This window comes from Artemia franciscana, chromosome 21 (assembly GCF_032884065.1).
Source record: "Artemia franciscana chromosome 21, ASM3288406v1, whole genome shotgun sequence".
Taxonomy (NCBI): Eukaryota; Metazoa; Arthropoda; class Branchiopoda; order Anostraca; family Artemiidae; genus Artemia; species Artemia franciscana.
The window spans coordinates 4,594,551-4,617,856 of NC_088883.1; the positions used below are offsets into that span (position 1 = coordinate 4,594,551).

The window sequence follows — 23,306 nt, forward strand, 5'->3', positions numbered from 1 at the left end:
TGCATTTTGGTAGATAATTGTGCACTATCTTAGGTTTGATTTTCAGAGCCAACGCTCTAGCGATTCTTAGATTAAAGAGCCATAAGTCTGAAATGTATTACCTTTTTCTATCTGAGTCACTTAATATGGAAGGGTTGGTCATAAAGACTTCGAGTGGGGCTGACGTGTTTGTAAACTGAAAGGTCTACTGCCCTTTTCAAGAATTAAAATAGTCGATGGGTATCCTGACCCCTTTACTTGCCGTTTTTTCTAGCCACCGTGGAGCTTTCGGAAGAAAGTTTAAGGGGACGTTAAAATATATCAAAAGACAGTATATTTATTCATGATGTCAAAAGGATGTATCTGTAAGTCTTCATTGAGGGTATAAAATGAAATTTTGAGGGAATAGTGTTAAAATTGATTAGAGAGTATCAATCCCCTTTCCTTATCCTTTTTTGTCTCCCTCCCTAACTTCCAAAGATATTCTGTCAAAGTTTTGAGGAATTCATTCTTTTCAAAGTAGTTGGAAGGACCAATAAAATATTTTCAGGGATAACATTGCCCCCACATTTCTCGGGGATGGGCAGTAAATAATATAAATAGGTAATTATTTAAAAATATCTATTATTATGGTAGCGGTCTCGGACGCAACCTAATTTAGAACGAACTCTAGTCCATAGGAGAACCAGAAAAACCAGCAAATCCAATCAGTCAGTGTCTCAGAAATATTAATTTCCCCAGTTAACGCCCCAAAATATAACTTGGTGTTAACACCCCAAAATATAACTCGAAATCCAGATAGAAAAATAAATACGACAGATGTATTAATATATTGTATCAATGAGCAATTTTAGTTGCTCACACTCGTACAGGATTGCTCCACTTTTGGCTGTATCGGTTGCTTACGAAAAAAAAAAAAAAAAAAAAAAATAATCAAATTTTCAGTTTACATGGTAGATGCTTTTGTATTGGAAAATATTACCTAACAAATTTGTCGGTATCCCGATAAAAATTACAATTATTTCTCAACCCAGTGCCTATGTAACAAAGTAACTTAAACTGCTGAGTGTAATGTAAAAGTCATTGTCATAAGTAAATAGGGCTGTAGTATGAAGACAGGCGTTATTATATTGGTGAAAATTATTTTGGTGAAAATTAATAAATACAAGAAATAAAGGACGTATAACTTTTCATTGCTGATTACGGATAAGCTACTCTTTCCATGGTCTTAGATCCACCTTAGGTATGCCATTACCGGAGCAAGTGAGTCTCGGGTTAAATTTTCCAGGTACCCAAACTACCATCGGCTGTAAAGTCTTTATTTCATCTGAATAAAGACGTATTTTCCAAGAGACTATGGTCTCTAATAAGGTGTATTCTCCAAGAGACTATGAATATAGGAAAAATTAGAACATATTTTAAGGCACGAACAAGGATGTTTGTGTTTATTTAATCCCCCCTTACCCCTCAGGGAATAGTCTACTGTCAAAGGTATTATCTCGCACTTTCGGAAAATTTGGCATGAACGTCCATGCAAGGCTTCAAACCTAATGCGCCATGGTATTTATGGCTGAAAGTTTCAAACTGAACGGAGGAAAAATCCGATTTACGAAGCCTCACCGCCTTTCATGTGTCCCAAAAAAAGTTCAACCCCCCCTAGCCTGCACAAAATATTTTGGCTTTTTTTCGGTGTAAACGATATATAAATTTTCATTATACATTTAAATCATATATATATTTATATAATTCAAGCGATTAAAAATATGAAAAAAAAAATCAAAATTTAAGTCCTTCTGATAGTATCTTCTGAGGGAACCACAGCCTCCTCAAAAATGTTTTTGATATAAGTTTCATTCTGCCTCGAAAAAGACTTTTTCGTTTTGGTCTTTAGCTTGTATCTTTTGAAGAAGGTTGTACCCCAAAAATATTTTACATAAGTTATGATCCTCTTTGTCCAAGAATAAAAAGCTTTATGTTTCAAACAGATCAGGGACAAAAATTTTACTTGCCTACTTCTTTCCCGGCCCCAACATCCTCCCCTCCCATTGTAAGTGAACCTATGTTAAAAAATCGCTTAATATACGATCCTTTCCCCTGGATTTAGAGTGGGGTCAAGTCCAGGCTTGTACGCTTTCTGTTTTCTTATCAATCATTTTAGACACTCTGAAATGGAACTCGAGCTTTCAGTTTCGAATCAAATGAACCTCCTCTAAAGTTTTTATAACTACCCTTTTTTTTACAGTGTGGTCGGAAAAAAAATTACATAGGAGGCACAAGGCTCTTTACTTAGGCAAATGTCTCGAGGCTTTTCAGCAATGAATATTTTAAAAAAAAGTTGAAAAACAAAACAAAAATAAGATCATGATTTTGCTTAATAACACAAATGAAGTACCCGATTAGTTTGCGGATATAATTATGACTTTCATGAATCATGAAAGTTTCATTATGATCCAGTCACCCTGTTCTTAAGTTAAAATACCTCCATTTTTCTAATTTTTTTTCGAATTAACATCCCCCCCAACTCCCCCAAAGAGAGTGGATCCGTTCTAATTATTTAAATCACGTATCTAGAACTTTTGTTATTCGTACCATCAAGTTTCATCTTGACCTCTCCACTCAAAGTGTTTTCCAAGATATCTGTTTCCCCCCTTTAACCCCCTTTGTCCCCAGATCCAAATTGAATTAAAAAGGGAGCATCTGAGATATAAGAAGTTTCACTAAGATTCGATCACCCATTCGTAAGGTAAAGATACCTCAATTTTCACGTTTTCCAGTTTCCCCTTCTAACTCCCCCAATGTCACCGGATCTGGTGACATTGGGATTTAAGACAAGAGCTTTGAAGCACAAGATCCTTCTAAATATCAAATTTCATTAAGATATGATCATGTAAGTTATACATGATCATGTAAATCATGTTCGTAAGTTAAAAATACCTAATTTTTTTCTAATTCTTCCGAATTATCCCCCCCTCCCTTACTCTCCCAAAGAGAGTTGTTTTTGATCCGGTTATGTAAGTCACATATCTTGGTTTTGTGCTTATTCTTCCCACCCGGTTCCATCCTGATCTCTTCACTCTAAGCCTTTTCTAAGATTTCCCCTCCCCCCCCCCCCCCCGAACTCCCCCAATTGACACTGGATCCAGTCGGGATTGAAAGTATTCGTGATAACAGTGGCTTTGCTTATATCACTAACAGTAGCACTGCTCGGAAGGCTGAAGAAACTCAGGTCATAAGCTGACATTTTCTCCTTAACTTGCGAAAGAGTCTGTTGAATTCCATTAAGCTTAGAAGCTATCCTGGAGTAAGCAACTGCTGTAATACAGGGAACTTCGGCTGGGGAACAGATAACAAAGACAGGCATGTCCTCAGAAGAACTCTGATTTTGAAGAAGTTCTAACATGTCTTTCACATGATTCAGAGCTGCGTTTGAACCCGTTAGCCTTGGATAGGGCTCGGTCAATTTTGGCAGTGAATCCCACAGGGTTTTCTTCGATTTGGCAATATCACTTGACTCTAAGAATTCCACAGCAAATTTTAAGATCACTGTAGCTTCGACACCTTTTTCATTATTATACTGCAGAAAGTTCTGAACCGGGGCATAAACAAAGCGGTCCGTATCCGAATCAGAGTCAATTTTCATTAATCCAATTCCGACTCAAAAACATAACCATGGGCAAAACACGTCTTAACCGCACGAAATCTGAATGGTTGTTCGCTAAATTTCAGAAGCTCAAAATGCCAATAAGCGAGGCAAGCGTAGGCTCCTGCTATCTATTCCCCGCAATTTAAGGGAGACACACTCCCGGCAGGTACGACGACGCTTGCTACAGAAAACCTCCCCTCTTCTGCTCGCTTATAAGTAAAAATTTCCAAAAATAATTAGTGAGTCTATATGATTTGATAATTATGACCATAGGATTATCTCTCGCTTACTGAAATGCTGCGTAATAATTTTACTCAAGGTCACGAACTTTAATCCTTTGACAGGTACTGCGAAATTTAACTAGTTCGCAGGGATTAAAATTTACTGAAAAAGCTTACTGGTTTGAAATTTATGATATCTAATTCTAGACAAATGTTTTCACCTTGAACTACAATATTAATATGTATTAAGGTGATCTAAAAAAACCGAAGTTCTTTTTCCCCATAGTTCCAAAATGAAATTACGTCGTCCATGTAACGTCCCCAAAAGATATGTTTCAAAAAATGCGAATTTAATGCCTAATTTTCAATATGCTCTACATAAATATTCGCCAGTAACCCAGAGAGAGGCGTACCCATGGGTAAGCCATTTATTTGCTGGTAGAAAGAATTACAGAATTGGAAAGACATTGAGTACTTGTTACAAAGTTTAACCAAGGTCATTAAAACGTCGCAATCTAATCCTTTTGCTGAAACTTCTATTTAGTCATAATTTTTATTTATTTTATTTTCTAATAATTTCTCCGATGCTGCTACATTAATATTTGTATACAGAGACACAATGTCAAAGCTACTGATAATTGTAGTTTCTGAAATATTTACGTTTTGAGTTTTTCAACTAAATCAACTAAATTACAAATATAAGATTTTTGAGAAAAAAGCAAAGGTTTGAAGGCTGTACATAGCCATTTTCCAATGTTGGAGGCGGGGGCTTTCGTACAAGCTACAATTGGCCTTAAAGGAATGCCTTGCTTATGTAATTTTGGTAGACCATAAAATTTTGGACAAAAGCTGCCTCGAGGGAAAAATTTATTAGATAATTGTGGAGTAATTTTACCGTTTTGTTTTAGATCTTTTAATTCTTTGATAATTTTGTTAGCAGACTGATCAGTATGATCGTGGGTTATAGTTTTATATGTTGTTTTGTCATTTAGATGTGCATAAATTTGTGCATAAAACGAATAGAAAAAATTACGGATATAAGGGGGTTCGTCTCCTCCACAATACCTTGCTCTTTACGCTAAAGTATTTTTAGTAATTTCAACTATTTATTTTACGGCCTTAATGATTCAAGGGTCATTTTTAAGGAATCGAGACAAAATTCAAGCTGTAGGGTAAAGAGTGAGGTATTGACTAGGGAGTGATCCCCGTCATCTACTTAATAAAAATGCAAAAATATAGAAGTGTATTACGACAGTTAGTTCGTAAATTACGTATATTTATTACTAACAAAAACGTCCGTAAATAAGAAATTCAAGTTGCATTTTTAAGTGACCAACAATTGGAGGGCAACTAGACCTCCTCCTTCACCCCTTTGTCGTATCAAAATCGTCCGATTAAAACTATGAGAAACCTATTTAGCAAAAAAAAAAATAATGTGTAAATTTTGTCTTAATTATTCATGTGCGGTGAGCCAAAATCAAAACATGTTTTAACTCAAAAACGTTTAAAAATTAAACTAAATAAAAAAAGAAAACAAGTTTTTTTAACTGAAGGTAAGGAGCGACATTAAAACTTAAAATGAACAGAAATTACTCCGTACATGAAAGGATACATGAAAGGGACTGTTCCCTCCTCAACGCCCCGCTCTTTACACTAAAGTTTTCACTGTTTTAAAAAGTGGAGTTGAGAGAAGTTGAGAGATAAAGTCAAACTTTAGCGTAAAGAGCGGGGCGTTGAGGAGAGAATAGTCCCTTTCACATACGGAGTAATTTCTGTTCGTTTTAAGTTTTGATATCACTCCTTACTTTCAGTCAAAAAAACTTGTTTTTTTAATTTAATCAAACAGTTCGTGGTAACGAACTGTAGTAACGAGCGACCCGGCTCAATGGTAACCAAAACTTTAAAAAATGAAATTTTGGTACCAATAGCTACATCAAAAGAATCGCATTTTAATGCTGATTTTAAATATATATAAGTGTCAAAGTTTAGTATCACCCATCAAAAGTTAGAAGCCTGAGAAAATTTGCGTTATTTTAAAAATAGGGGAACACACCCCCTAAAAGTCATAGAATCTTAACAAAAATCACACCATCAAATTCAGCGTATCAGAAAACCCTCCTGTAGAAGTTTCAAGCTCCTATCTACAAAAATGTGGAATTTTATATTTTTTGCCAGAAGGCAGATCACGGATGCGTGTTTATTTGTTTTTTTTTCCCAGGGGTGATCGTATCAAACCAGTTGTCCTAGAATATTGCGAGAGGGATCATTCTAACGGAAATAAAAAGTTTTAGTGCCCTTTTGAAGTGACCAAAAAAATTGGAGGGCAACTAGACCCCCTCCCACGCTAATTATTTTCCCAAAGTCAACGGATCAAAATTCTGAGATAGCCATTTTATTTAGCGTAGTCGAAAAACCTTATAACTCTGTCTTTGGGGACGACTTACTCCCCCCACAGTCCCCGTGGGAGGGGTTACAAGCTCAAGAACTTTGACTAGTGCTTACATATAGTAGGCTAATGGTTATTGGGAAGTGTACAGGCGTTTTCAGGAGGATTTTTTGGTTGGAGGCAGGGGATGAGAAGAGGGGGATATGCTGGGGGAGCTTTCCATCGAGGAATTTGTCATCGAGGAAGAAAATTTCCTTGAAGGGAGCGCAGGATTTACTAGCATTACTTAAAAAAAAACAATGAAAAAATAAATATGAAAAAGTTTTTTTTTCAGTTGGAAGTAAGCAGCAGCATTAAAACCTAAAACGAACAGAAATTATTACCTATATGAGGGGTCACCTCCTCCTAATACCTCGCTCTTTACGCTAAAGTATTTTTAGTAATTTCAACTATTTATTCTGCGGCTTTTGTGATTCAGGGTCATTCTTAATGAATTGGGACAAAATTTAAGCTTTAGTGTAAAGAGCGAGGTACTGACGAGGGGCAAACCCCCTCATATATGTAATAAAAACATGAGAATACAAAAGTTCTTTACGTAAGCTAATTTATAAGTTACGTATATCTTTTACTTATAAAAAGATTCGTAAAAAATTAAAAGTTCTAGTTGCCTTTTTAATTAACCGAAAATCGGAAGGCAACTAGGCTTCCTCCCCCGCTCTTTTTTTCTCAAAATCATTTGATCAAAATTATGAGAAAGCCATTTAGCCAAAAAAAAAAAAATAAATATACAAATTTCGTTTTAATTATTCCTCTGCGAGGAGCCATAATCAAAACATGCATTGATTCAAAAACGTTCAGAAATTAAATAATAAAAAAACAAGTTTTCTAAATGAAATTAAGGAGCGACATTAAAACTTAAAACGAACAGAAATTACTCCGTTTATGAAAGGGGCTTTTCCTTCTCAACGCCCCGCTCTTTACGCTAAAGTATTTTACTGTTTTAATATGTAGAGTTAAGAGAAAGAGTCAAACTTTAGCTTAAAGAGCGGGGCAATGAGAAGGAAAAGCCCCTTTCATATACGGAGTATTTTCTGTTCGTTTTAAGTTTTAAATATGAAAAAAACTTCGTTTTCTTAAAGAGTTAAAGAGGCTGCGTCCCAAAGTCAAACCTTAAAACGTACAGGAATTAGGAGAGGCAGTTGGGGGGCTGCCGCCCCCAAAAACCCCCGCTTTTAAAGACTCTTTTGTACAGGTTTTTTGTTGTGGGGGGCTACCACCCCCCTAACCCCCCGCTCTTGGCTTCGGAAAGGCCCTCTTTTAATTAACAAAAATTTGAAATGAATGAACAATGGAATAACTTCGAAAAATCTTAAACACAAGAGGACAGGAGAACCATTGCGCCGAAACTAGTAATTAGTAACAATGAAGTCCCCCCATAACAAAAAGCTGTACAAAAGAGTCTTTAAAAGCGGGGGGTTTGGGGGGCGGCAGCCCCCCAACTGCCTCTCCTAATTCCTGTACGTTTTAAGGTTCGACTTTGGGACGCAGCCTCTTTAACTCTTTAAGAAAACGAAGTTTTTTGAAATATAAGCCTTCACATGGCTGAAATATATTGTTATAGTTTTAACATATAATTATTTTTATTGAAAAAGGGGGCTCAATGCTGGGTCTCCAAAAAGATTTTAGGGTATTGAGGTAACACTTAAAGGAAATGTTGAGTGGGATGTCAAATATAGTCAAAACTCACTTTATGGTTGCAGGTTGTGAAAAGGGAATATCAGAAATATCTTACGAATGGCTCAGGGTATCAAGTTGAAACTTTCAAGTTATGCTGGGGAGATGCTGAACAAAGATGAGAGGGTGGCCAGCCCTCCCCTTCCTTGCCCTTTTTAGTTTCTCCCCCCTCTTCAAAGCCGTATTACAATTTTTTAAATTGTAATCTTGTTCAAACTACTTGAAATGTTTAATGGCTCTTTTTCCAGGAATGCCCCATAGTCCTAGGTGAAGAGGTGGGTACAGTGGCGCACTTTCAGGTCAAAGCATCGTAACTTTGGCAAATATTAACGTTTTCGGACGATTTTTAAACTGTTGTGCAGGCAGTTTATTATTCTACACTGGTGATTTATTTCACACTTCTTCTTTAAACCAGTTTTTGATGGAGTCATGTTTTCTGACAGCCACTTTTTGCGCCATTGTTGCCGACTAGGCGGGAACTATGGCGCATCCCATCTGGAACAGGGCGCACCCCATCTGGAACAGGGCGCACCCATCTGGAAAAGTGGCGCAATCAAACTGCTAAGATGAATACTTCGTTTAATGAGTAAGGAAGTACAAAATAATGAACTGAAAATACCTAAAAGATGAATACTTCGTAAAATGAGTAAGGAAATAAAAAATAATGAACTGAAAATAAAAGAAGAAGGCACACTAGTTAATATTGTAAGCAGTCAGGTCAATGGGGGAAGACCAGTTGCTCCGCCTGTCTTTCTGTGCCACCAGAAATATTCGGAGCAGGTAGCTTCATTTCGACACTCGACTTGCTGAAAGTGTAATTTTCACTGGTCCTGATGAACTTGTAGAAAGGAACCATTCTCTTAATATACATGAGCTCAATGTCAAAGCTGGACTCAGAGAGGACTTCGCCCACGGAGTAAATTTTGTTCTTTTTGATCTCCCCCTCGCAAACAAGAACATAATCTCCAACACGGACTTCATCGTCACACAAAAAATCGTTTTGGTGTTCAAGGCCACAGTGGAGACTTTCATCACCATCATAGCTACTATTGCCTTTTGTGGCAGAGTCACCAAAGTCATCATCAGACGAAGAATCAGAAAACAGGGTCTTTACATGACTGTTTCTCTTGAAATTGCGGTCAAATTTAGCAAAGTATCCAACAGCACTGCCCTTTTTCTTAGGTTTGACATCCTGTTTTTTGGCACTGGCTTTTGGACAACGGCTTTCTTTGTCTTGGGTTAATCTTAGAAGTCTTGGCCTTTTTCTTTGCCTCCCTTTCCATGAATTCTTTATCTAAAGCATCTTTCACTGGGGTATCCGTGGCAATGATGGTTTTCTTCCTCTTCCGAGCTCCTTCTGGGAGCTTCCTGGGGGGCGCTCTTGGGTAGGGCCTTACAGCTTCGGGTGTAACGGCGGTAGGGGAGGCAGCGCTTGGGAGGCAGAGCTTGGACCCGCTTCGTTATGACTATTCAATTCTTGCTCGACTTCTTCAGCCTCTGGAGCTGCGCTGGGATTAGGGTCTGGTCTGTCGGTCACAGCTGATGCGAGAAAATCGTCGTCTGTGAAAAGTAGGCGGTTGAAGGGGAAAATCCCAGTAGCAGCAAAGCCACTGACTATGTTTTTCTGTGTGAAGGAGAGTCGGAAGGCCTTTCCAACAAGTTGAGCGATGATAGAGATGCCAATCGTCTCTCTGGGGTTGCTGACCATCCAGTCATTGCAGGCGATGTTGTAGTAGTTTTTGAATGATTTGTAGACTGTTCTGTCCAGTGGCTGTAGCTTTCCGCTGGTGTGGGGTGGCAAAGTCAGAACCACTATTACGTTATCTTTGCAGTACTGAATGGCCTGTATCGACACATGAGAAGAGTGGTTGTCTTCTTTTAGCAATATGGGTCTCTCTTTTTTACAGCAGGCATGTTTCACAACGTGTTCGAGGACAAGCAGGAAGATGTCCGATGTCATCCATGCTTTGGCAGAACCGCTACCGCCACTGCCTGGTGGTGCACCATTCATCAACTGGGAGCCAAATCTTTTCCTTGGGAAGACGAAGTAAGGTGGCAAGAAATTACCTTGAGCATTGATGGTGCAGCAGACTGTGGTCAGTTCGCCTCGCTCATCAGAAGTCACTTGGCCCACCTGTTTGTGCCCCTTGGGTGCTATCACATTTGGTGGTCTCTGCACTGTTGTTGCCCCCGTCTCTCTCATCTAAGTTATAAATATCACTAGGCTGATACTTAAACTTATTCATAACAGTCTCCAAGTTGTCATAGAACTCGTTTACAGTTGTTCTGTTGAATGCCGTGGCTCTGGCCAAGCTTGTTCCCTCCGCTTTGCGGATAGACAGGTCTGGGAAGCGTTTCCTGTAACTGTAATACCAGTCTTTCCCCGTCATCTTTTTCTCATGCCATGTTGATGGCACCTTCAATTGGTTCATCTTTGCAATTTCGAAATCGAATTGGCGGACGTTGAGCCGTGTCAAACCATGGTGCATTTTGCATGCCTTTATCAAATAATCGTGAAGTTGCTGTTCAAGTTCATCAGTTAACACTTGACGGACCTGGTAATTCGGCTCAAATTTTAAAATCAGCTTTTTATCGTCCGACGCGTTGCGAGCCTTATTTACATATCGACGGAGTGTTGTCTCTGGGATATCGTATTTTTTGGCAGCAGCCCGTTGTGAAAGCTTCAATTCCAGTACCGCGTGCACGGCAAGCTTCATACGCTCTGCTTCATTAGGCATTCTGCAAAAGACCAATATTTAATGTTTGGGGGATGTAGCCTTTGTTACTGAACTTCTAGAACTTGTAGCCTAACCTGAACCGAGCTTAACTTAGAACCCCAGCCTAACCTGGGCGATTGAATTCCTAGATTAGTTCCACTTAGTGGTCTGAAGGGGCGAGGGGCAGGATGTCCCAGGTTAGACTGGGACGAGATCATAAGAAATTACCCAAAATCTTTGGGGGCAGAAGCCTTAAACAGGGTGGTATGGAGGAGAAGTGTTCGCCAGTGTGTCGGTCTCAGGCGGCTTAAAGCTGTGACGAGTTTGTAGTAGTAGTAGTAGAAGTCAAAACTATCATATAGGCTACCTACCGCGTGAAGTTTATGAATTTAAAAAAATTTGGGTGCGCCACTATACCCTCCACCAAAATGCGCCACTGTAGCCGAAATGCCCTCTTTTATCCATTTTGTGAACCAAAATTTGAAATAATGACCGAGAGACAAACAGATGGCTGCACTATGTTTAGAAATGTTGGAGCTTCCAGATGAACTAATAGTCGCCAGAATTCGACACTATTTGTAGCCTACAAACCTTAGCAAAGTCAAAAAATATTTTCCATTTGTCCAAGATTTTATTTTTCAAAGCACTTAATCACATACCTCAAAAACTGCATTCGCCCCAAAAAATTGAAAATGGCTGACGATCATAGACCATGTGACTGCCCTCCTAGTGCGTATTTTTTTAGAATTTAATCTATTTATAGGTGGCAGTGGGATCAAGTGTGCCACTGTGGCAGACTGCGCCACTGTACCCACCTCTCCCCTAAGGATTCCAAACCGTGCAATTTGCATATTTTTTACATGCAGGATTTATCATAGGCCGCGCAATAGTGCTTTTTTTTGTTCAACGTAGTTGAAAGGTCCGGAAACTATATTTGAGGATGACATCCCGCCTACACCCCTCAGGACAAGGATTGTAAGTTATGTCCTGAGGCCATATAAGGCTTATGTAGAAAGGGTGATCATATAAACCTTGGAGGGGGCTTATGAGAATGCTAATCAGAAGCTTTTGTGCCCTTTTTGAGATTCAGAATGATGGGAGTATAAAGCCATGCCTTGAGGGCATGTAATGTGATTTGAGAACCCCTCCCCCTACGGCCATCATTTTCCGTAACAAACATCCAGAAAAAGTTTTGAGACGTCAATTTTTTTCAGCATTATTGAAGAGCTCGGTAATTATGTAATCGGGGATTTCGACCCCCCCCCCCTCGAAGCCTTAGGGCAAGGGCTAAATGTTATGTAATTTGTTAATTGTTTAAATATAGTATATCTTATTGAGAAGCGGCATGTATGTTTGACTTCTACTTTCCCAAAATACGAAGGGCATCGAGATCAGTCCTTCAGGGAATGCTTAGGGGAGTTTTGAACTCGATCATAACATGTTATGTGTATATGGAGTGGCAAATGGTGTCCCTTTGGAATGACTGAGTATATCAATTTGGAATTTTCAGGAAATGATAAGGGAGATGATCAATTGACCAAAAAGGCAATATTTGCACGCTACTACAACAGCTACTGCTGGTTCATCTGCTACCAAAAGTACTATTACTACTACCACTACTATCCCTAAAACTAATACTTCTGTAGCGAGTACTACTAAGGGTGAGGATATTGAAAACAATACCTGAGGAAACGTAGAAGGGAAATTTGAACTAAATCAAAACATGCTATGGGTGTACGGATTACTGATACGAGCCTATCAGCAATATGTTTGGAATGGCTTATCATGCCAAGAGGAAACTTCAGGGGCATGATGAGTGGGTCTAGTTGACCAAAAGGCAAAATATAACTGTTACTACCGTTATTAATACTGCTGCTACTACTATTCTCACTACTACTACCTCTACTATGATACTAGTAAAGTTAAGGCTACACGTATAAAGGTTAAATGTGACATAGTATTGAGGGGGAGTTTGAACTATTTTAAAATACACTATGCGTATGTAGAGTCTCAAAAAAGTGTATCTCATTGATTTGGGTATTAACTTAAATCTTTCGGAGAATACTTAAAGGGGAAGATCAATTGACAAAAAATTAATATAATGCTTAAAATTTAATGCTTAAAGGGCGTCAAACAGTGTCAATAGTGCACATCAACAATATTTTTGGAATGGCTTAATACGTCAAGCTAAAACTTCCGGGGTATCATGAAAGAGATATTCAACTGAGCAAAAGGCAATATGTACAGGCTAATACCGCTAATAATACTGCTGTTACTACTACTATTACTACTGCTAATACAACACAAACACTGTAACTACTCTTACTACCACCGAAAGTACTATGATAATAGTACTATTAAGTCTAAGTCTATGAAGGTAAAATTTGAGAGAATTTCGGTGGACAATTCGAACTAACAAAAGACACTATGTGCATTTAGATTGTCAAAATAGCGTATCTTAAGAATTGGTTTGTGTATTAAGTTGGAACTCTCAGAGAATACTTAAAGAGGATGATCAATTGACTAAATGGCAATATATACACACCACTACTAATACTACTGCTACTGCTACCAATACAACTACTAATACTATTTACTAGTTCTACTACTACTATTACTATTGCTCCAATTACTACTTCTATCACAACTATTTGTATGGTTAAGGGCAATAAGATGAAAATTTCAAGAAAGTATATGACTATATAGGTTAAAAAGAGCATATCGACAATATCATAGCAATGGTTAATTGTATTAAGCTGAGCAATTATACTACTGCAGTGACTACTGTTACAACTATGTCTAAGGGTATGACGGTAAAATTTTCAGAGAATATTTTTTTTAAATTTCTGCTTTGCGGATGACATCCTGCCATACGTATACAGGTTGTCAAAAGGGCATATCAGCAATATCTTAGGAACAGTTTCACATGTGAAATTAAAACTTGCAACGCTTGTTGTGGGGGATGTTGAACTAAAAACATCCTACTCCTACGATTACTACTACTGCTTCTTTCCTTATTGTTACTACTGCTACTACTAATACTAAAGCTAACTATTATTAGTAAGTCTACTCCTAAAGGCTCCATTAAAAGGGCATTTAAGCAATATTGCAATATTTTCAACATTCGCATCCTACGATTACTACTACTGCTACTTTTATTTTTGTTGCTACTGCTACTACTAATACTAAAGCTAAGACTATTGCTAGTAACTCTACTACTAAAGGCTCCATTAAAAGTGCTTATAAGTAATATCATATGTAGCACTGCTCTATCATAGCAAGTATTATCATTTAAAGGAGCTAATTTGGATGGAAATTCAAAGTTCTAGTACCCTTTTTAGGAGTCAAAAATGAATTTACTTACTTTTGCTACCACAACTTGAGTAGGGTAAACTTGTCTTTCAACTTTCGACTGCTAAGATTCACTGAAAAAAAATTGTATGTCCGCAATTCTGCTACTGATATATTATCTTAACTAAAAACGAATGAAATGTATCTTATTCTTATCTGTGTTAAAGTTCGATATTCTAGAAAAATAAGGTGGATAGAATAATCAACTTTTCTACTGTGTGTCACTAAAGGGGTTCACGACTCACAAGGACCCTATGCTGAGCACTTTCAAAGGAAACTAGCTCGGTTTGCTTAATGGCAGATTTGGAGGGAAAGAAAGATAAAAAGAAGGGAAAGAAAAGCAGAAATTTACCATTCGATTCTTAATTAAATACCGGAATTTCAAAATATTACGCATTGCTCTCACAAATGCATCTCATCCTCTCTCCCCCACTAGGTCTAGATAAAGCTCTAGATTCTATACAAAAGTTTTCTATTTTTTTTTTTTTTTTAATTGGCTTTATCTTGCATATGACGAAGTTTCTCCAAACACTTTGCTGTTTATGGAGTTACGTTAATACTAGGGTCGGTCAATTTCACGGGAATCGTCTATCGAAGCCTATCTGTAACTATTAGGGACAGGAAGTCACGTTTTCCACCAAAATGTTCGTCTATTCGGTATTATAAAAAAGAAACAAGCAAATAAAATCTTGCTTTCTACCCTGACATCTTTATTGTGGTTCTCTGCAAGTTGTTGTGTTTGCAAGCCTCGCAAGCCGTCAACGGTTATGTGATCAATCTGAGAAATTATGTAAATTCTATGTTTCACTCATCTTGGGAGTCAAGTGGCCCATTCGATCGAAACGAGAGTCACAAGAACTATTTCACAAATTACTTCACTGATTTGGAACAACAAACGTGGCCATTCCAAAGGTGCTTTAAATGGAGGGTAACTAGGTCGTGGCAAACTTTCATTAAGAACTCTCGTTCATTTACTGGCTTTTCACCTAAGCAGCTTGTGTTCTTAAAGTCGATGATAAAAGAGTTTATTGATATGGCGTTCAGCATTCACTACATGATTTGGGTTTTTCATGAACAGCTGAGGGTGGGCTACTTTGGGTCAAATGTGTTTACACAATACTTCGTCTAGTTGTTGGTCTTTGGGTATTTTTTCTAATTTTTCCAGATTTTCCTTACCCCTGTCAGCTTAAAAAGATCTTGATTAAGTTTGTCATAGGCAGCGCAATAGCACTGCCTAAGCAAAGAGCGATGTAGGGATAAGGCATTATTTATCTATTTTTATTTATTTTATTTTTTAAACTAGGGCCCTTCGCATTGAAGGAGCTGGAGAAACTTCGAAAAGGGCTCATTCGTTCAGAAATTGAAAGGACTAATGTCCTTTTTAAAATTCAAAAGTGATTGGAGGGCAACTAACCCCCTCCCATACCCACCATTTCTTCCAACACATCCAATCCAAATTTCGAGATAGCCATTTTGTTTTGTGTAACTGAAAGGCCCAGAAATTATATCTTTGAGAACGACAACCCCCAGAGCCCTCAAGGAAAGGGGTTGTCAGTTATGTCTTGAGGGCATATAAGGTACATATACAAAGGATGATAGCATAAATTTCGGAGGGGGCTGATTGTATTGGTAATCAGACGATCCAGTGCTTTTTCAAAGACTCTGATTAATCGGAGGGTGGATAACCCCCCGCCCCACACCTCATATTTTCCGAAAATGCATCTGATAGAAATTTTGAGATGGGTATTTGTTGTCGTAGAAACCTCAAAAACAGCTCATTCGATTAGAAATTGAAACATCCAGTGCCTCGTTTAATGGTCAAAAGTGATTGAAGGGCAACTAACCCCCCTCCTACGCCCACCATTTCTCCAAACCCATCCAATCAAAGTTATGAGATATCCATTTTGTTTAATGCAATTGAAAGGTCTGGGTATTGTGTCTTTGAAGATGACCCCCCCCCCAAAGCCCTCAGGGTCAATAAGGTACCTCAGCAATATATCGAGAACGACTGGGGGTAATAAGTTGAAACTTTTGGGGATACTACTATAACTACTTCTGCTCTTACAATTTAAATAAGTAAAAATAGAGTAATTGAGTCCAGGTTGTCAAAGAGCATAGGTAGAATCTTTTGAGTTTTATTTTTTAGTTTTATTTTTTACTTTAACTTTAGAAAATATAAATTAAATTCAAAATTATACTGTTTGTGTCAAGATTGAAAATTGCTGAAAAAGTTTTTCGAACATACAAATAGCAGAAGCCTATATCTCTGTAACTATTAGGAATAGGAAGTCTAATTTTCCACCAAAACATTCGTCTATTTCGGCATTAAAAAAAAAGAAACCAACAAATAAAATCGTGTTTTCTGCACAGATATCTTTAATGTGTTTTCTGCAAGTTGTTGTGCTTGCAAACCTCGCAAGTGGGCAACGGTTTGTGATCAATCTGAGAAAATGGTATTCTATGGTTCACTCGTCTTGGAAGTCAAGTGATTTTGTGATGGCCATTTGTTGTGGTAGAAACTTCGAAAAAAGATCATTCGATTAGAAATTGAAAGGGCTAGTGCCGTTTTTAATACTCGAAAGTGAATTTTGAGAGAGAAATTTTATTCAACTTAAATGAAAGGCACGGAAATTATGTCTTTGAGGATGACAACCTCCCAGAGGGTTGTAAGTTATACCCTTGGGATATATTAGGCACTTATAGAAAGGATGATCGTCGGAGGGGGCTCATTGGCTTTGTAACAAAAACTGCTGGTATATTTTTTAAGACTCGAGAGTGCTCGGAGGGGGGATACCCCTCAAACCTTGTATTTTCCTAAAATACATCTGAAGAAATTTTGAAATGACCATCTGTTGTCGTAGAAACTCCGAAAACAGCTCATTCGATTGGAAATTAAAAGAATCAGTACCCTTTTGAATTGTCGAAAGTGATTGGGGGGCAACTAACCCCCCTTCTACGCCTATCATTTCTCCAAGGACATCCAATCACACTTTGTTTTAGCCATTTTGTTTAACGTAATTGGAAGGTCCAAATATTATGTCTTTGAGAATGACATCTTACCCCAGAGCCCTCCGGGCAAGGGTTGTAAGATATGCTCTGGGGTATATAAGGTATATAAAGAAAGTAATATTTTTTATCACTATGCGTAGCAAGCTAAATTGAGTTTTGTCTTTGTGGCTAGGAAACCGGATTTTCTCATAAAATACACCTGCATCGTAGTTTGTCAAACAGTTCGTGGTAACGAACTGTAGTAAGGAGTGACCCGGCTCAATAGTAACCAAAACTCTAAAAAATTGAATTTTGATATCAATAGCTACATCAAAAGAATCGCATGTTAATGCTGATTTTAAATATATAAGTTTCATCAAGTTTAGTCTTACCCATCAAAAGTTACGAGCCTGAGAAAATTTGCCTTATTTAGGAAAATAGGGGGAAACACCCCCAAAATGTTGTAGGATCTTAACGAAAATGACACCATCAGATTCAGCGTATCAGAGAACCCTACTGTAGAAGTTTCAAACTCCTATCTACAAAAATGTGGAATTTTGTATTTTTTGCCAGAAGACAAATCACGGGTGCGTGTTTATTTGTTTTTTTTTTTTCCCCAGGGGTCATCGTATCGACCAACTGGTCCTAAAATGTTGCAAGAGGGATCATTCTAACGGAAATGAAAAGTTCTAGTGCCCTTTTTAAGTGACCATAAAAATTGAAGGGCATCTAGGCCCCCTCCCACGCTCATTTTTTTTCCAAAGTCAACGGATCAAAATTTTGAAATAGCCATTTTGTTGAGCATAGTCGAAAACCACAATAACTATGTCTTTGGGGATGACTTACTCCCCCACAATCCCTGGGGGAGGGGCTGCAAGTTACAAACTTTGACCAGTTTTTACATATAGTAATGGTTATTGGGAAGTGTACAGACGTTTTCAGGGGGATTTTATTTTGTTTGGGGGTGGGGCTGAGGAGAGAGGGCTATGTTGGAGGATCTTTCCTTGGAGGAATCTGTCATGGGGGAAGAAAAATTCAATGACAAGGGCGCAGGATTCTCTAGCATTACTATAAGAAAACAATGAAAAATAAACATGAAAACGTTTTTTTCAAATGTAAGGAAGAAGTAGCATTGAAACTTAAAACGAACAGAGATTATTTTGCATATGAGGGGGTCTAAAAATACTTTAGCATAAAGAGCGAGGTATTTAGGAGGAGATAAATACCTTGCTCTTTATGCTAAAGTATTTTTAGTAATTTCAACTATTTATTCTACGGCCTTTCTGATTCAAGGGTTATTCTTAAAGAATTGGGACAAAACTTACGATTTAGTGTAAAGAGCGAGGTATTAACGAGGGTACAAACCCCCTCTTATACAAAATAAAAATATAAGGTTATGAAAGTTCGTTACGTAAGTTAATTCTTAAGTTACGTATATTTTTTACTAATAAAAACGTTCGTTAAAAATTAAAAGTTCTAGTTGCCTTTTTAAGTAGCCGAAAAATTAGAGGGCAACTAGGCCTCATTCTCCACCCCTTATTTCTCAAAATCGTCTGATCAAAACTAAGAGAAAGCCGTTTAGCCAAAAAAAGAATTAATATACAAATTTCATTTTAATAATTTATGTGCGGAGAGCAAAAACATAACATGCATTAGTTCAAAAACGTTCAGAAATTAAATAAAAAAAACTATTTTTTTTAGCTGAAAGTAAGGAGCGACATTAAAACTTAAAACGAACAGAAATTACTCCGTATATGAAATGAGTTGTCCCCTCCGCAATCTCTCACTCTTTACGCTAAAGTTTGACTCTTTGCCACAATTCTACTTTTTAAAACAATTAAAAGCTTTAGCGTAAAGAGCGAGGGATTGCGGAGGGGACAACTCATTTCATATACGGAGTAATTTCTGTTCGTTTTAAGTTTTAATGTCGCTCCTTACTTTCAGCTAAAAAAAATAGTTTTTTTTATTTAATTTCACGAAAGAACCAAACTTCACTTATTGATTGTGTTCTGAATAATACACAAGTACCACTTCGCCATATGCCTGATAAATGCCTTATAGTATGCCAGATAAAACCAATTTGAAAAAAATATGAAAATAGAAAACTTTTGTATAGAATCTAGGCCTTTATCTAGTCTCAGTAGGGGACGTGTGCAATATTTTTAAATGCTGGTAATTAATTAAGAATGGAATGGTAAATTCTTGCTTTTCCCATCTGATGTCTGCCTTACAATCAAATTTACACATTGACCCCCAAGTCTCCATTTAATTGCCTTTTTTTCCCTCCAAACCTGCCATAAGGCACACTGGGCCAAAACTTTTGTATAGAATCTAGGTCTTTATCTAGTCGCAGCTAAGCGAATTGTAAACAGATAAGAAAAAGATCATTCATTTTGTAGTTTAAGATAAAACCTCAGTTCGGAAATAGACATTTGTTTAAGTCGAATTATAGCAGTTGAAAGAAAAGTTACCCTACTCGAGTTGTGATAACAAAAGTAAGTAAATTCGGTTTTTTCAGGAAATAGGTTTTGGATTTTGCTGGGAAAGCTTCAGGAATCAAACATAATTGCATAACAAGCTCATAGATATTAATTCTGGACTGTATACTAGCCTATAATAAGCAAATTCTCACATGATTAGATTCAAGAAGTTTCTATTATGCTAATAAGATTTACTGAGCTACTTCTGGTTTATTTGCGTTTCAGACCGCCCTCCCTCTTTGCAACAATTTAGTCTCTTAACACAATTTAAGGGTAGGCTATATTTGTTATTTTTCAATTATTTTAAGTAATATACCTTGAAGCATTTTCTTATGAGAATGCCCCCTGTTCTAAAATGTTTGGTAAAAGTCTAGACTATGGGCTACTGAGAAGGAATCATGCTAAGAAAACTACTCCGGTACTTGTGTATTATTCAGAACACACTCAATAAGTGAAGTTAGGTTCTTTCGTGAAACAAACTACGATGTAGATATGCTTTAAAATATTTGGTACTTGTTCATTATTCAATTGATTCAATTCAGAACAAACTCAAGAATTTTGCTGAGAAAATCCGCTTTCATAGCCACCAAAACAAAACTCAATTTAGTTTGCTATGCATAGTGATAGAAGATAGTGCCTGAACATGGATTTTGAAATTTGCCGTAGACTGAAAAAGAGGCAATTATATTTTTCCAGGATAAGGCCTCTGGCGCCAGTAAAAGCAGAAGGAAAACCTCATTTTAACGCGATTCTTATCGACATTTTCTGCGTTCTGGGTACATAATTCTAAGTTGTAATTTTACAATTTTTCTAAAGAAGTATTATATTTTCATCATATTTTGTTTTATTTCATTAGCTTTACCAAAAGTTTGGGCTATATATTTGGACATTGGGGGGGGGGGTATGGTGTACATTATATCAAATACCTAACTTAACCTAACCACCTCTATGCATAAAATGTTTCATTAAAATGTACGTGCATCGTAGTTTGTTTCACGAAAGAACCTAACTTCACTTTTGAGTGTCTTCTGAATGATACCAGAATTCCTACTGCACAATATGCAGAATAATTATAGGATAGCTAACAAATTTTGTGTGCAGCTCCGTTATACTCTACCCCCAATCCCTTGATGTGCAAATATATAGACGAAATTAGATTTCTCATGTATTCTCCCAATGCGTCTCTTGTTTCAACCCGTGTATCTGTAAACTCCTAAAGTGAATCAACAGTGACGAAGCGAGAACCGGAAAATAAGACGGACATGAATTGTGGCAGAAAGCATTGGAAATCTCTAATTCCACCTCTATATTTGCAAAAATTTTAGGGAGGGGTTGGGAGTAAAGTATAGCGGGATGGGGCTGGGAGTTAAAGTATAGCAGGTCGGGGGGGGGGGGGGGGTGGAATTCTACTTTAGCTACTTTTGGCTATCTTGGAAAGGGGTTAGGTCATTAAAATGAAACTTTCATGGATGGGTCTATGGACTAAAGTATGCCACGGGAGGGTATTTTAAAGTAACTACCTCGACTCTTTCTCCCTCTGGTGGGCCCTGACCTTTGATGACCTTTAAAAATCTTCGTGTTATAAAAGGGAAACTTTGCAAAATACATCTTCTGCTTAGATGAAATACAATAAACCGTTTTAAACTTCACAACTTGTGCTCAATCCTAATTCTTGAGTCTTCAAAGATCCACAAATAGGCTACATCTCTTAAATTTTGTAAAAAAAAAAAAAAAAAAAAAAAAAAAAAAAAAAAAAAAAAAAAAAAAAAATATTATTGATATGGCTTAAAATTCGACTCGAACAACAGGAGTTGGATTTTCACAACTAAAACCAGAGAAAAAGAAATTGATAATTGAAAATTAATATAAAAATGTTGTTTTTGTCAAAGTATCGGTAAATGTTTACTTTCGTTCCAGTTTACAGAACTTAGAGATGCTAATTCTATAAGCGCATCTAAAGCACTTAGAAATGCTAATTCTAGAAGTGCATCTAAATTTGTCCACGATCTTCTTACAATTAAAAATTTGTCTTTGAGCGATTTTCTTTAATACCTTTAATGACGTCATCGTCATAACAAACATGACGACAACTAACTCCATGACGACATGACATGAAGACATGACGTCACTCGACAGACATAACCCACAGACAACTTATTTTTATATATATAGAAGTGCATTCATTTCTGGTTGACCCTTCTCCTCCATGGAGCAAGCTAAAAATGCGCAGAATGGGCGTGTTCACAGGTAACACTACCTATAGAACGAAGCATATTAGTCGATGAGCCCCACGGGAAGCGGTGCGAGGTCTGTCTTTATTTAGTAAAACTCGTTTGAGTTTTTTTTAGTTTTATTGCTCTTTGTTGAATAAATATAGAATACAGACCTCGCCCCGCTGCCCTCAGGGCTCATGGACTAATACGCTTCGCTCTATCAATCTTGTATCACTTGGAAAAAGTGATGGCAAAGAGGTGATGTTGGGTAACGAAAAGATTGATCGAGTGATAAGCTTCACTTATACAAGTAGTGTTATTAGTAAAGACAATGAGTGGTGTCAAGATGTTAAAAATAAAATAGCCTAGGGTGTTTTTTAATAGTTGAAAAAAAAAGTTTGGAAGAGTAGAAGATAAATCTGCGAACCAAGATTAGGATATTGAAAGCTAGAGTGATGATAGCGGTCAAGAAAAACGGATGATAGTGGGTGTTCCGAAAAACGAAGGAGGATTTGCTAAATATTATCCACATAAATTCCCTACAGATTGTTTGGGGTTCCACGAGATAACAATCACGGTGTGGAACAAAAATATTCTCGGAAATAAAGAGGGGCTGAATATTAATGTTATTCTCCCTCCCACCTCCAAAACTAATTTCATATTTATCTCAAGGTTCAATGACACTTAGAATGCTTACACCTTTCATCTACAAAAATTTGCAAATTTCAATCTTTTTTTCCAAAGAAAGATCACGGATGTGTGTTTTTTCTTTATGACTTAAAATTCTGTGTTTTTAACTTCATCTATTGGTGGTTTTTCCCACATTGTTGGATTTCTTAATTACTTCATATTGTATTTTTTTAGTTGTATTTGCTTTCCGGGTTGTCTGTTTTGTCTTTTTGTTTTTATCTGGTTTGTTTTGCTCTTATTTTTGCTCAAAAGATATTAATATGTATTCTTTGAGACTTTACTAATCCTTGAGACTTCTTTGAGACTTTACTAATCCAGGTTTTTAACACGAGTAATTTTGAGAAAACCTACCCTAAAAATTTTTCAAGTAAACTTTTGTTTTCGGTCCAATCTTAAAACACATGTTAAGTCCCAACTAAGAAATGTTAAATATCTATATATATAAAAATAAGTTGTCTGTCTGTCTGTGGATGGATCAGGTGACGTCACCTGAAAAAACTGGATCAGGTGACGTCAAAACTGAAAAAACTAAAAAAAGGCAAAAACTACAAAAAAAACTAAAAACTAATAAAAAAAATAAAAAAGCTAAAAAACTAAAAAAACTAAAAAAAGGCAAAAACTACAAAAAAAACTAAAAACTAATAAAAAAGCTAAAAAACTAAAAAAACTAAAAAAAGGCAAAAACTACAAAAAAAACTAAAAACTAATAAAAAAAATAAAAAAGCTAAAAAACTAAAAAAACTAAAAAAACTAAAAAAGGTAAAAAACAAAAAAACTAAAAACTAAAAAAAACTAAAAAAAAAGGAAAAAACTGAAAAATAAGCTAAAATAAAGGTAAAAACCAATAAAAAACTAAAAAAAAAACTGAAAAAACTAAAAAAAGGCAAAAACTACAAAAAAAAAC

The 23,306-nt window shown here is 36.8% G+C and overlaps 2 protein-coding genes and 1 long non-coding RNA gene across 3 annotated transcripts in view; 2 read left to right on the forward strand and 1 right to left on the reverse strand.

Moving 5' to 3' along the window:
- Positions 1 to 23,306, forward strand: part of LOC136040891 (uncharacterized) — a 319,761-nt gene that overhangs the window by 44,623 nt on the left and 251,832 nt on the right. The gene's annotated exons all lie outside the window — the stretch shown is intronic.
- Positions 10,078 to 10,701, reverse strand: LOC136041101 (uncharacterized). Its single transcript, XM_065725656.1, has one exon. It carries the CDS (start codon positions 10,699 to 10,701, stop codon positions 10,078 to 10,080), a length of 624 nt encoding a protein of 207 aa, XP_065581728.1.
- LOC136040892 (uncharacterized) overlaps positions 19,424 to 23,306 on the forward strand; it is a 149,521-nt gene continuing 145,638 nt past the window's right edge. The window contains exon 1 of the long non-coding RNA XR_010620911.1: positions 19,424 to 19,514. This is a non-coding gene — a long non-coding RNA (uncharacterized LOC136040892). The remainder of the gene's footprint in view (positions 19,515 to 23,306) is intronic.